Source organism: Protopterus annectens, chromosome 2.part0, assembly GCF_019279795.1.
Source record: "Protopterus annectens isolate FY-2018-M chromosome 2.part0, PAN1.0, whole genome shotgun sequence".
NCBI classification, from domain to species: domain Eukaryota; kingdom Metazoa; phylum Chordata; order Ceratodontiformes; family Protopteridae; genus Protopterus; species Protopterus annectens.
The window spans coordinates 1,166,719,920-1,166,735,288 of NC_056728.1; the positions used below are offsets into that span (position 1 = coordinate 1,166,719,920).

Genomic DNA, 15,369 nt, shown 5'->3' on the forward strand with positions numbered 1-15,369 from the left:
TGGAAAGGATCTAAGGACTTAGTTTGTGCCCAATGCGAAAAACGCTTCCATTTACTCGCATACGTCTTCCTAGTATTGGACTTATGGGAAGAGAAATGATATTGCGAACAGGAGGAGAAATAAGGGGAAGCCTGGCTAAGGCTGGAAGTGGAGCAAACAAGCTGTGAGGTTGAGAGAATGAAGAGACTGATGCAGCTTGCCCATGAGATGGGTCAACAGATCCGGAAGGGGTTCCAGATGTCAAGGCTGATCCAGTAGTTAACTGTGCAGAAACAGAAACCATACTTGTCAAGGCCAAAATGGGGCAATGAGGATAATTTTGGATCTCAATGCGGTTGCTTTCTGAATTAATTGTGGGATCAATGGCAAGGGAGGAAAGACATATAGAAGACCCCGGGGCCAATCGTGAACAAGAGTATCTCTGGGGGGATGGCCTGGTAGAGGAAAGAGTGTGAAGAAGTCGAGGCACTTGCTGTTTTGAGGAGTTGCGAAAAGATCGCAGCAAGGCCGGCCCCACTTCTGAAATATTCTGTCTGCTACCGCTTGATTTAGAGACCACTCGTGAGGCATGAGGATAGTTCTGCTCAATTTGTCCGCTATGACGTTGGACTTCCCGGGGATGTGCATTGCTATCAGAAACCGTTGAGAGGAAATCGCCCATTGCCAAAGTCTGAGTGCTTTTCGACATAGGGGGAAGGACTTTGTTCTGCCCTGCTTGTTTATGTACCACACTACAGACATATTGTCCATTTGAATTGCTATAGTCCCTGTGGGAAGAGAGCTCTGAAGGGCTTGCAACGTCAAAAGCACCGCCCTCATCTCCAGGACATTTATGTGCAGGTGGCGTTCTGATTGTTGCCATGTGCCCTGGACCGTCCTGCCCTGGTAATGCCCCCCCCCCACCCGATCAGGGAGGCATCCATTGTCACCGTGGCAACTGGGGGGGGGCAAAGGGTCTGCCCTGAAAACGCTGAGGGGAAACCATCCACCAGGAGAGATGATTCTTGCAAGAAGGGGTTATCAAAATATTGTGAGTCATTGGTAGCTGTTGAAAGGACCACTGAGAAAACAGCATCTACTGAAGAAGCCTCATGTGGAAGCGGGCTAATGGAAGTAGAAGAATCGCCGCTGCCATGAGGCCTAACGCTTTCAATACTAGCTTGACTTGAACTCTGTTGGGCTGAAACAGGGACTGAAGATTCTGCCTTATGTCTGACACTCTCTGAGGTGGTAATGTTGCAGACATTTCTGTGGTGTTTAATACGGCGCCTATAAAGTTTATACATTGACAAGGCAAAGGACTTTGCAAAATTTATAGAAATACCTAGGCTGTTGCAAAGTTGAATAGTGTAATCCCTGGCCATTATAAGATGCTGCTTGGTGGTAGCGGAAATGAGCCAGTCGTCTAGATATGGAAACACCTGGAATCCTTTTTGTCTCAGGTGAGCCATGACCACTGCCAAGCATTTGGTGAACACCCGGGGGGCTGTGGTGAGACCAAAGGTCAGGGTTCTGAATTGATAATGACTGGCTCCCAGCCGGAAGCGGAGAAACCTCCTGGAGCGCCTGTGTATCTTTATATGATAGTACGCGTCCTGGAGGTCTAAGAAGCACATCCAGTTGTCTCTGCCCAAAAAGGGTTGAATGGACTACAGTGTTACCATCCGAAATTTTGTCTTTTGTACAGAGTTGTTCAATCTGCTGAGGTCCAAAATGGATCTCCAGTCTCCAGTCTTTTTTGGTACCAAAAATAATCTGGAGTAGATTCCGGATCCTAGCTGATCTGCTGGGACTGCCTGTTTGACTCTTTTTGTTAACAGCTTTTTTATTTCTAGCTGAGCCTGACCCCTTTGTGCGGGTGGTATGTCTGGTAGGGGTCTTGGTGGTTGTACCGGAGGGGAAGTGAAGGGAATTTTGTAACCCTCGGATATGATCTTCTGTACCCATGTGTCTTGGGAGAGGGATTGCCAGGCTTCCGGGTACAGAGACAATCTTCCCCCGACTGCCTCCGAAGGCGGACAGTCGGGCAGCTTCTCAGGGATGCTGAAAGGGCTGGTCAGGGAAAGATTTCCTGGAACCCTGGTTCTGTGGACCCCCTCTGCCCCTGGGGTGGCATCTGTTATTATACCCCCTCTGCCTCTAGGGGGAAATTCACCATGTGCGGCAGGCGTGATTCCCTGTGGTTTGCGGAACCACATCTTTGCACCCCTCTGTCCCTTAGGATAAGGTCTAGAAGGTGTGGAAAAATTGACTCCCATGGCAGAGAGAGTCTTACCATCTTGCTCGCATCTGGTGAGGGTATTCTTCACCTGAGGTCCAAACAATTCTGAACCATCAAAGGGGGTGTTGGTGAAGGACGCCTTGAAGGGATCAGCAAAGTTACAGAGTCGCATCCAAGCGTGACGTCTCAATGCAACACCTGTGCCAGCGGCCCTACTCGCTCCATCGGCTGCGTAAGAGATAAGCTACATGGAGGAGTTAACAATGGAGTTCAGGGTGGCCAGCTGGGAGTTTATCTTGTCCTGATACCCCGCAGCAGAAGGATCCTGTACCATTTCTCCCAGCTGTTTGAGCAGGTCTCTTTGAAGGCGGGTGAAAAGACAAATAGTTCAGCGATCGCATAGTAAAGGTCGCTGAAACAAATGTCCATTTGCCGTACCTGTCCATGGTCCTGGACTCTGTTAGGAGGATGAACAGGTAGAGAAGGATCAGCCAATTCCTTCTTAGTGGCTGCTGCTACCACCATAGCATCAACTGAAACGCCTTTGGTGAAAAAGGACTTGTCCTCTGGTGCAGAAATAAATTTAGAAGGCCTCCTAGGGGTAGGTTCCATTGAATCAGGAGCTGCCCACGCCTTTCTAGCCACTACCTCCATTAGTGGGTCGAAAGGGGGAGACACCCAGGAGGTGGAAGAGCGAGATCCAAAAGCGTCAAGGTAAACCGACTCGTCCTCGGAAGGGTTGAGAGTGGACCAATTTCTCCTCTGTTTTAGGATCTCTAGGATGTCTGAAAAAGAGACATCCTCAGAGGGGGATCTGGGGGAACCCTCCGACTCATCCAAGTCGGTGTCTGATGTGACAGACTCGGGGGGAGTCTATGTGCTTCCTCTTGGACTTTCTTTTCCTAGGGGGTTCCCCTGAAACTTCAGGGGAGCCCTCGGAAGAGGAGGAGACACCCAAGGTGGGTAACCTACGCTTTGGATCTCTGCTGTCAGATATAGGAGGGTGGCCAGAGACTGCAACAGGCACTGTAGAGGGAGGAGCTGCAGAACTTAACCTTGGAGTGGACACTGGGTCCAGCACACTCATCACCTCGAAGGCTCCCCCCTATCAGATACCAAAGGCAGTCCCGGCTCCGAAGAGACCGGAACCGCCCCCGGCACCAACAGAGAAGGCTCCGAGAATGATGTTTGGGCCGAACTAACCAGAGCCGAAGCTCCGAGAGGGAGAGCGGGGTCGGACAAGGGTCCGATGCCACTCGCCCCCTCGGAGCAGACAATGGAGTCCCGGCACCCGGACCTCTCCACGGACGGAACCAATGAAGAGGTCGGAGTCAACGACACCAGAGCCCGAAGGTGGGAGTATCGGCTCCGACGTGGGTAAGGTTACGGTTCCAACAAACTCCGGCTCCGAACTCGAGAGGTGAGTCAGAGGAGGAATGGATAGCGGTACCGAAGGAGCCACAGTCTGGTGAGATGGACTCTGGAGCATTTGGGCTAGTGCCTGAGATTTTATGAGCCTACTGACCACTCTCTCGATGTCGTGGACGGACAGCCTGGATGACCTAGATGAGTGAGTCCTATGACTCCGCTCAGATAGGAGAGGGGAATCTCGGAGCCGATCAGACGGAGTCTATCGATGGGGGATCTAGAGCGCTGGGGTCAGCTCCGATGCTGGTTTCGGAGCGGATACCACTTTACCCACCACGGATCCGGATGGAACCGATGTCGGAGCCATCTCGATAACGCCAGCCCTCGACTCAGAAGCTGGAGCTGAGAGTTTGGCGGTTTTTGAAGACTTCCCCGAGCCAGATTTGGATGGGGAGTCATCAGGCTTTAACAAGCCCCTTAGGATGAGCTTATTACGTCTCTCCTGCAGGACTCTTGAACTAAACCCGTGACAGACGGAACAAGAGTCCTGCAGGTGTAAAGGCCCCAAGCAATGGACACAAGAAGTGACCGTCTGTCAGAGACATTTTCTGACAGCACGAGTCACACTTCTTGAATCCCGAGACCTTAGTGTCTTCGGACATAGCCCTAACCACAGTAAACACAGTCCACACACACTCAACTTAAAATTAGGAAAGTTAAGGGAACTGACTAAAACCCACACACACAGACACTATAAGGGGTGGGGAAACTAAGGTAAAGCCCGTAGGCCCAAAGATAAAAATTAACTAGAGAAGGGAAAAAGGGCTACAAAAAGGGTTGTATGAATAAGGCAATTAGTAGGGACCTAAACAAGGGTAACTAGCTGGAGAAACTACCTGAAAAATTAGTTAAATAGAATAAATCTCTTACTGACCTGAGCCGGTAAAAAAAGACAACCTCGCAGCGAAGCGGCAAACGAGATCTGGGGAGTTAGCGCATGGTATTGTGGGTTATAGGGCTGCCTCGAGCCGGTAAAAATAGCTCTCGAGCTATAGTATAGGCCGAGTCGGAGCCGAGGATCGGCTCCGAACCCATCCAGCAAGAATGAAGGCGAGAATGACAACTTATCACATCTTAAAGCTGTGCGTGTGTGTCTGTGGTAACACATACATGCCAGATTCTGGTTCAATTTCTAGTAAGGGGGGTAGTGTGGGAACCAGAGTCAGATGACCAGATGTATGTGATGTCATTCCGTAACACAGCACTGAAATAATGTTTTAGTATTAGATGAGAGAAAAAGGTCTCAGGGCAGTCTGTTTTTGAAACCTAACAAAGAAGGATCACTCACTTCATCTTGCCTTGCTTCAGTAAGTAACCAGGGAATAGTAATTCTTTACATCAATCAGGAAAATACAGTGAGATTAGCCAAGTGCTGTGTTTCTGTATCAGTGTGAATCTGTGTTTTTAATATTTCCTGTGATTGAAACTCTGTTGTTTACTGTAAATTTATATTTAGTATTTTCATGTTCTTTCATTTATTATTAAATATATTTAAACTTTTTATTGTGGCTGGTCTTTTAGAGAATATTTAACCTTTGAGAGTAATTACATTTATTTGGTGACACTGTGGCCACTTCTGAAAACCATGCTGCATTGGTCAAATTCTACCATTTGTATTAGTTTTACTCAGTATAATTGGGTACCCTTGTAACAGACTTAGAATAGTTGGCTTTGGAGTGTGTTCTGGTGGCAGCATCCACCTTAAAGTCTGGGCAGAGGGGCCATAGCTGGAAAATCTGTGCCAGCCTTTCCCAGATGTATGCGTGTGAAAATCAAATCTCAAAGAGTGTGTGTATCATCTACTTTGAGCAGGAACACAAAGCTTGGAACACTCGGCTGAGGACTCAACACTACAACTGTGGTCATTGAGGAGTCATATTTGGGGCCTGGTGAGACAGAGGGAAAACCAGCCCCAGGACTGGAGTGTGTTGTGTGTGTGCTCTTAAGGGAAATTGTGTTTGGTGCAGATAGCTGCATCTGAAAATATTGTGTGCATCCATTTTTGTTCCAAGTGAACGTTCCTTAACAGTGTCTGTAGTGTGGATCAAGACTCCTTGATCACTGGTCCAGAGAAGGGACTACAGGAGGAAATGTGTCCTTCAAGTCAGTATCTTTGGTGAAAGATGCTGGTGAAGAGTCTAGGTGCTTCCGCTTGCATGTCTGTTTTCTGGAGACACCTTCCGAGGGAGCAGTAGAAGCTTCAGAAATCAGATGGGGAGCTAATGATGCAAAGCTTCTCAAAAACTCTTAGTACCAACTGCCCCTGACTGACCGGATGAAGAGACAAAAAAGACTGCAGATGACCTTTGGGTGGAACTGAAGTGGTTAAAGCTACCTCCTCTTTGATATTTGCCAAAACCCCTCCAAAAGCCTCAAAGGTCGAGGCTGCCACCCAGACAGATGACTCTTTCCGTTCTGAAGAGAGGGGAAACTTCAGCACCAATGAGCCCCAGCCCCAAAGCCAATCTCAGACATGAACTGTCAAGGGCTGAAGCCTGAGGAGGAGTGACAACTCCAAGAATCTTAGTTTTGACCCCACTAGAGCTTCATCTCGGAGCCTCATCTCGATACAAAGGTATCACAGTCGAGAGAGAGTGAGAGAAGGTCAGAGAAGCAGCAAGCAGTTCTGGCACCAACTGGTTCCATTAATACTGAACCCAAAGGTCAGGTCAGTGTGGATTCTTGCAAAGGAGGAGTAAGTTGGCCAACACTCTGTACCTCCCCAGGGGACGGTGCCAGTGTAACTCCAAGCTCGATCTGTGTTAAAGAATTTTCTCATTATCTAGTCAACATCCAGTTCTATGAGGCTTCTTGAAGACAGAGTGGATGATGCTTCTGATGGTGGTCAAGAACACCATCTTTCTTGTATTACTGGTGAGTGAAGTCCGGAATGCACCAGTTCTGGTGAGTAACTGGTGTGTGAAAAAGGTGATTGAGCCCAAGTGGGTGTCAGGATCTGACCTTCTGGACATTTTGTGGTCAGGGCTGACCGAGGCTGCTTGCTCCAGAGATCTTTTCTTCAATAACTTAGATGGAGACTTGCTCCTCTCCTTCTCTCTTATCTTTTTCCTGTTTTATCTTTCTCTTGGCCCTTTGACTTTTTCTCTCTTTTAGAAGGAGAGGAGGGTGAAGGGGTAGCCTCTGTCTGAGCAGGAAAGAGCCCCTTTAATAGAGTTTGTCCCTTCTGATCTGGAGGGGCCTTGAACTGAAAGCTGCACAGGACTGGCATTTGATATCAAGGTGCACAGCATCGAGACAACTTGCACATATATTTAGTGTGTGTCCTGCAGTGGTAGTTTGTGCCCATATTCTAAGCATTTTTAAATCCAGTTGACTGTGACATTTCAACTGCCTAGAAACAAGAAAAGCAAAGAGCAGGAACCTAATAAATAATTTAATTGTAATTATCACTGTAACTAACACTCTTGCTTGAAGTACTCCAAAATACAGAACAGAGGCCTAAGGCCTTAATTCTAATGTTAACAAACTAATTAATTAACTAACCAAAAACTAAACCTATCAGAAACTATATACAGTTTTAGAAACACTAACTATGTTTAAATTAAGAGTTACGGAAGGAGAGGAGTAGCAACAAAAATAAGTAAAAAAATAACCTACTGTTGAAGAAAGGTCTAAGCACGTCCAAAATATTCGAGTGGCATTAAGATCTGGGTATTTGAGGTACAGCCGATGGAATTATGGGTAGGGGAAGAGTCAGAGCCCTGGATCCAATAAGCTTCAAAGTCGGTGCAGAGGTTGGATCCAACAAACCATATGTTTGAATGGATGAAAACAAAACATTTTATACCTTCCTTTATGTAACTGTAAATGAAAAGTCATAAATCAGTGGGTCACAAGTGCACAATACTGCTAACACATTCTTCAGCATTACCTAAAGTGGATGCAGGGACAATGACAAGATGCGGTCCAAGATCTCCCTCTTCATAAAGATACGCCAATAATGATATTGCTTGCACAGTCTTTCCTAATCCCTAAAAAGGTTATCCAATACAGCAGATGATCAGTGTTTCATTTCAAAAATCCATACTCAAATCAGCAACTGTTCTGTTAATGTTAGTTAAATACATACATAATTAAGATAAATCTGTTTCAAGACTTCATAACATCCATGGACAATCATCATTCAGCTTGACACTAATACAGTAGTGAAATGTTACACACTGTAGAATCCAGCAATTTCAAAAGTAAGTTATCAAAACTACCACATTTTAAAATCTAGGATTGTGAAATTCACTGCACTGATCCAAGCTATGGTGGGACACATTAAACATTTGGCTGAAAATTCTTGACCTGTTAAAACACTGTCTTGGGAATGAAAAGTAAGAGCAAAGAAAATAAAGTTGTTTGTCTTTCGGCTTTTTCCCAGTAAGGGGTCGCCACAGCAGAACTCCGGTCCGCTAATGATTGGCAGTAGATTTTTTGACGAAACTCCGAGGTGCCAGCTCGATGCCCAACCTTCAACGAAGGCATGCCCATTTATGCACACATGTCTTTCGAATGCTACTCAACCGCGCGGAGGACATGCAGACTCCGCACAGAAGGCATTCCCAAGCCAAGCCGAGAATCAAACGGGAGAACCTCTTGCTGTGAGGTAAAAACGCTACCTCTGTACCACCGCGGCATACACAGCAAAGAAAATAAAGTAAAATGCTAAAAAAAATATGAAAAATTCAGATCAAAGAATAAGCACTTTTAAAATGTGGAAAACCAAGTTTCTCTTACACATCTGCATGCAGCAAACATTCTGGAAGCATGAAACTTTCAATGTCAGTGGAATGACTATGGGCAGCATTTACAAGAGGCTTCCAGCTTCCTTATGACAAAAAAAAAAAGGAGGTAGCTATTCAGCTGCTCAGAATAACACTGTTGAAAAAAGTACAGATGTGTGAGTACACTTACCACAACAGTAAATGTTCAGATGATCACTACTGCAGTAGTCTTATCTATATGGGTTATATCATGCATAGGACATAACAGATGGACAGTTTTCAAAGCTTCAGGGCACCTTCCAAAAGCCCAAACCAATAAATCAGCTCAAGATGAGCTGACTAAAAATACTGGTTTAGGCACCAAGGCATTCAGAGCTTTCATGCCAACTGAAAGATGGAGGCTAAGCCTTGAGAGGAGATTGCTAAAGAAATGTCCACACTCGAATTAAAATGACACCAAAAAACAAGAGGGATGGAGGGAAGGAGTGGCTACTGCAGCAGTTACCATTCAAACATCTAAGTTTACTTACACAACTGTACCTATGTTCCTCATTACTGATCACTGCTGCAGTAGCTTAAGTTATATTGGTAGACTACTATGGCTTTGAACAAATGGGAGGAGAAAGAAGGGCCCAAAGAGCCTCTGGATAATGGTCCTAGCAAAGTCTGTCCTAGACCTGATAACAGAATCTAGTTTATAGTGCTTTGTAAAACTACACATAGAGGACCAGACTGATGTTTCTACAAAACTTTTTGAGTCCAACCCTTTCCAACAAGCCACAGATGAAGCCAACGTCCTGGCAGAGTGTACCCTGACCCTGCCTGGAACAGTTTTGTGGTGGTGAGAATAGCAAAAGGTAATTCAGAGACAACCATTTGGAAACTGCCTGATTTGACACAGGTTGCCCTTTCATTCTACCTTCATGAGAAATGAACAAACGATCAGAAGTTCTAAAAGAGTTTGTTCATAAGTGTGTGCTAGGCTAACGATCACTATGGCCTTTACAAGCCTAGCTATGCAACCAAAATGTGATCTCTAAGTTTAGACATTTTTTTTCTGGGAGCGATTTTCAGCTTTGACATGAAATACTGACTACCTCTGTCCATAACGTGACATAAGCACCAGATCACTAGTCCAAGTTATGCTTAAATATTGTGAGAGAGGGACTTAGACTTCCAATCCATGTGAAGCAATTTCAGAGAATGGGTATTCTCTGAGATACATACCTTTCTCTCCAACATACCTGGGTTTTGCACAAGCAAAATTCAAGTCTTTGGATCTAGCACTTCTAATGTTTGTTTTCCGAATATGCAAAAGGCTCATCAGAGCTGAGTCCACGGATGTCTTGTATGCCAGGCATACGTCACCTTTCAGTAGTCTGTATGAGATGCAGTATAGTGACAGGGCTTTGAGGCAATCTGATTGGACATTGCGTTTACTCCCTGTATTCTTTTTGTAAGGAAGCTTTGCAGACATTCCAGTTGCTGCATGTGTCTGATCGGGTACATGCTGAAGGGGGTTTTATATTCTATGATGAGTCTGAAAAGGGCAGAGTACAGTGGTATGATGACTCCTGGGTCTAGATGCCATGCCCTTACTTATAAGCTGAAAAAAGGAATTTTCTTACTACCTTGGACACATGTTGGTTAAAGGCTAGAGGAGTTCCCACAACCCTAACCAGTAAGTCAACTCTTGGAGGTGTTTTATTGATTGAGTAGTTTCTCGGGGTGACTATTTTCCCAAAAGGTACTACAATGCATTTCTTAGCATCAAGTTTTAAGCTGTGATTTTACCTGTGTTAGACATTACTGTAGGGGGCTTTCATCTTGGCTGGATTCTATGACTGCTTCCAACTTGAAATCATCTATGAACTTTGTCAGCCAGAGGCCTCTAACAAGGGCTATGACCTCTGAGAAGTAGATGCCAAAGAGGAGTGGCCCAAGCACAGTGCCCTGAAGGACTCCATTGGTGAATGGCCTCTGTTGAGGTGGCCTCACCAATCTTAACCTCCTGGGTCCTATTCATGAGCCAGTTGGCTATACAGCGTATTCTAAAGGAGTTCATGCCTAGTTTCATAAGTTTGTTAAAAATATCTGCATGGGATATTGTATCAAATGCCTTAGCCAGATCAAGGTAGGCAGTACTCAGCCTTTTACCCTTGTACATTGCCTTGCTGACCTTTTCAAAGAAGTCCACCAGGTTTAGTAGTCAAAACCTTCTTCTGACAAATCCAAACTGGGACGGATTCAATGCCTGGAGGTGTCCTATGTCTTAGCTGATCATTTCCATGATAATTCTTTCTTTGGCTTTGTAAATTAAGACTAGTCAGACTAATGGGTCTGTAGTTTCCAGAATATGTTGATGATCCTCCCTTACGAAGGAGGGATGACTATCACACTTCAACATTCTTGTGTCAACGTCAATTTTGAGTTTATAGTTAAAAAGTGACTCCAGTGGTCTCGATAAGCCATATTTTAGACTATTTAGGAGGCATGCTGAGATGTTAGTGGGGCCAAGAACACAGTCTCAATAGAACAGAGACATACAACATATAAATGCTTTAAAAAATGAGTAGTGATCTGAGACACTGAAGAAACTAAACAACACAAAACAGATTTTTTTCTTCACAGGAAGTAACTGTAGATAAAACATTCAACATACTTTTACAATTAGTCATAATAAATTTAGCATACGAGTTCGACAATTCAGCATTTCTAAAAATGAAAGTTACAGAAGCATACACTTTTGTTGCCTCTGAGAAAAAGAACCTCTGACAGTGAGACTCAGATAATATGCTCGCCTCTGAGTCGAAGTCAGAAATCTGAGGAGAAAAAACGTTATCTGTCCTATCACATTCCTTTCCAGATTCAATTTCTTAAACCTCTTCAAGAAGAGAGGAATCAATCCCCTTTTCTTTTAACAGAAACTACTTGATGAGAAGGATTAACAGCCTGTACAAGACCTTGAGCCAGACTTAATCTACTTCTGTCCTGTAACACTGGCACAGGATATGATGTTCAGTTTTCTGTTCTTTTTGACAGGAAGATTGGGGCAAATATTTACTATTGGGCAGCAATAACTTCCCCAGGAATGGGTACAACATTCTGTTTAAGCAGAGGCACCTTCCCTACCCCTTCGCCCAAGATCGACATCCGTGTCTTTCCCTTGCCCACTGAGGGACTCCAACAGCAAGAGAAGACATGGCTAACCCTCAATCGACAGTGGTTGTATGGTCAACACCAGAGGGATCCAGAGAAAATTATGAGTAATCTGAGGAATCGGCTTTGGCCACAGCTAAGCTGACTAAAAAGACAAGTATGTGCACCAAGCCCTTCAGAACTTTCCTGCCACTGAAGAAAGTGCTCTTCTGAGTGACTACCCATCTGCCACACAGACAAATTGCTAGCCTGTTGTGGTGGCAAAGGCTGTTTGCTTAACAGCTTCTTTTTGTGGCTGGCAGAACAACTGAACTTGGGACTTGAAGTTTGTTCTATGGTCAAGCAGAAAATACTGACTCTTTCCCGAGAAACTATGCAGCACAAGTCAATAAAAATTTAAAAAGTAGCTAAAAGTAATTTCCACTTAAAACACTGTAATGCACAGTATCAGCCCCCCCAAATAATTTACATAATTTTGTCACAGAAAAAGAAAAGTTTTAGATTTTTTTAACAAGCTTTTAAAATGTCAAACAAAAGTGCACTCCTATTTAAAAGTACCGTAAATTCAAGTGGCAATCAACAGAAACACACATTCCTAACTTAAAATACATTTTCCAAAAGAAAAAAGCAAGTCTAAGCAACAAAAATAATATGTGGAAAGTGTTTGTTAAAGGTAATTTATCTGCCTAACAACGCAACTGCATAAGCTGACCAATGAACCTCAAAAGCCTTCAGAAGAGCACTTTTCTTTGGGGGCAGGAAAGTTCTGAAGGGCTTGGTGCACAAACTTGTCTTTTTAGTCAGCTTAGCTTGAGATAACTAATTAGTTGGGGACCCTGAAATGAGCCCTGAAGCTTGGGAAGCTGTCCAGCTATTATATCCTATGTCGGATATAACCCATATAGTTTAGACTACTACAGCAGTGACCAATATGATGAACTTCAGTATATGCCTAAATCCCCAAAGTTTGGATGCCTTCCTCTAGTGCCCTAGGTCTGCCTCATGATACAAGTAAGAGACAGCGTGCTGATACATAAGCAACAGATGAGCGTGACATTCTTCAGAACATATGTGCACAAGACAGCTGAGAAGTGATGCAAAAAACACGCAAGAAAAATTACTTACATCAGCAGAGTGAGAGTCCATGTCAGGCAAAAGGACTGTTGATAACCATCTGTTTGCGATGATCTGTCATTCGGATATCTTGCAGTTTGACGTTCTGGTCTTTCAATAATACAAATTCTATGCTATAAATGTCAACATTTTGACAAGTTGACATTCTAACAGAAATCCAGTCATAATGTAGGGCTCTAGTCTCAAGACACTTTTTAACAGGGTACAGTAACTGAAACACTGAATTATTAGCTAATCAGAATGCAAGGTTACTAGTTGGAGGCTATTAAGAAGAAGAGAAGTGAAATAAGGAGTAATGGGGTCAAGTTCCATTACTCGAAAAGTACAGAAGTCGTTGAGGAAAAAAAAAAACAGAACCAAAAGATGATGTCCAATTTGTTTCGGTAGAAATGAGGGACAGAGGTGCTGAGAGAGGTACTTTTAGTATAAGATAATATTTATATAGATTCATTTCTGGAGTAGGGCAAGACAATGAATAATATGTCAATTTAAAGGAAAAAGATTAGTGGTAATGGCAGAAAGTTGAGAAGGAAAAAAGTTATGTACTCACCATAACATTCTATCTGTGTTTTCCATTTTCATTCTTCCGCAGTATTTTGACTTGGATCCGTCTCAGCCACTTTTTACAGCTCATGGCCTACTGCAAACTCTCAAACTCCTCCCTTACCCATAATGCTATAGTTTCTTTATGCCTTAGATCTTGTTTGTTGCTTTTTATTTCAAAACAACCATATATATGTGAGAAACCACTATATGGAACTCAAAAAGAGGAATGTTGACTCCTCCGTCTTCCAGAAGTCATAAACCACAAAATGTAGGAGAGTGGAGGGAGGGGAGTTAAGAATGAAAATGGGCAACACAAATGGAACATTATGGTGAGTATGTAACTTCTTTATCTGATGTTGTCAATTTTCATTAATTCCTTAACATGTGGGGACAGAGTCCCCAGTCACCTGAATCCTGGGTGGACTCTAAGAAAGGATATTCCCGAGTACTGTTGAGCCAAAGGCTGCTCTTCCCCTAGAGACCTGATCAACTTTGTAATGCTCAATAAAAGTATGAGGATTAGCAACAAGTGGCTGTAGCACAAATATCATCCATGGAGTATTTGATAGTAATACTGAAGAGTTTGCCATGGATCTAGTTAATGAGTTCTCAAAGGTTTTCGCAGGGACAAACCCAATTTATTATACACAAAAGAAATGCAACCAGTTAGCCCATTAGCTAAGGTTATTTCAGTAAATGGCTTACCCAATCTCAATTCTGAAAAAAGAGACAAATTGATCTGACTTTCAGAATTTGTCAGTTCTGTACAGATAGAAACATAATTGCCTGTGAACCAACAAATGCAAAATGTATTCCCTTTTGTTGGAGAAATTTGGGAAAAATACTGAAGGTTGATGGATTGATTAATGTTGGATCCTGACATCACCTTAGGAAGAAAAGATGGGTTGGTTTGTAAAGACACTATCTTTATGGAAAATCAAATACGGGGTTTCGAGGATATGGCTTGCAGTTCTGAAACTCTTCTAGCTGATGTAATAGCTACCAAAAATACTGTTCTCCAAGTTAGAAACTACAGTTCACATTTAGCTGCTGGTTCAAATGGTGATTGAAATAAACAACAGAAGTAGACATTGCTGGTTCAAGGCTTTACTAATTTCTTTATACAACCACTGGTACCATGGCCTTTCGCCTTTGAAGGTGAAAGACAGAGGTACCAGTGGTAGCATAAAGAAAGTAGTCAAGCCTTGAACCAGCAATTTCTGATTCTGTTTTTTTATAATTTTGTTTTGTTAAAAACGTGTTTTTTTTTCAAATGGTGATTGAGTCAGGGCTTGTAAGACTAGGTTCAAATCCAACAATGGAGTAGGTTCTCTAAAGGGATGGTTCAGTAATATGGTTCTTTTAAAATAAATGCCTTACAGAGTCGCAATGAAGCTAAGGAAGAAAGTACAGTTGTGTACACTTACCATAAATGTAGATGTTCGAGTGTATTCACTGTTGCAGTCATTACATTTGGGTAATCCTGCTGGCAGGTTGCCCTCAGTCGGCCTGAATTCCAAAGTCTTGGGTCCTGCATCGGCTGTCGTCGCCCCTTCCCTGACGTTAGGTCGTCAGGGGTATTAAAAGAAGCAGCCGACGCCATTTTCTTTAGTTTTTCTTGCCCCAGATGTCAGGTGCCCCCTAAAAAGGGTGGGTAACCTGGACTGCAACAGTGAATACACTCGAACATCTACATTTATGGTAAGTGCACACAAAGTACAGTTTTGTACCTACCATAAATGTAGATGTTCAAGTGTTGACACTGCTGCAGTCATTACACTTGGGTTATCCTGCCGTCAGGCGGTCCCGCAGTCGGCCAGAGTTCCAAAGTCTTGGTCCAGCATCGGTTGCTGTCACCTCCTCCCTGACGTCAGTGTGACAGGGGTATATAAGATGCAGCCGACGCCATTTTCTTCAGTTTTTCTTGCCCCAGATGTCAGGTGCCCCCAAATAGGTAGGCAATTCAAACTGCAAGTAAACACAAAAGAAAAGCAAACAACCATTTTTAGGTTACTCCCCATAGGTAAAAAGGGTAGATGTCCTAGGTACCAGAAAGTAAGAGGGGAAGGAGGGAAGGTAAGCTGGACTGCAGCAGTGTCAACACTTGAACATCTACATTTATGGTAGGTACAAAACTGTACTATGTTCATA

At 43.7% G+C, this 15,369-nt stretch overlaps 1 protein-coding gene across 1 annotated transcript in view; it reads right to left on the minus strand.

The window, feature by feature from the left end:
* Window positions 1-15,369, minus strand: part of SMARCAD1 (SWI/SNF-related, matrix-associated actin-dependent regulator of chromatin, subfamily a, containing DEAD/H box 1) — a 3,333,959-nt gene that overhangs the window by 1,758,426 nt on the left and 1,560,164 nt on the right. The window contains exon 11 of the mRNA XM_044061375.1: window positions 7,542-7,641. Coding sequence (XP_043917310.1) covers window positions 7,542-7,641 — 100 coding nt within the window. The remainder of the gene's footprint in view (window positions 1-7,541; window positions 7,642-15,369) is intronic.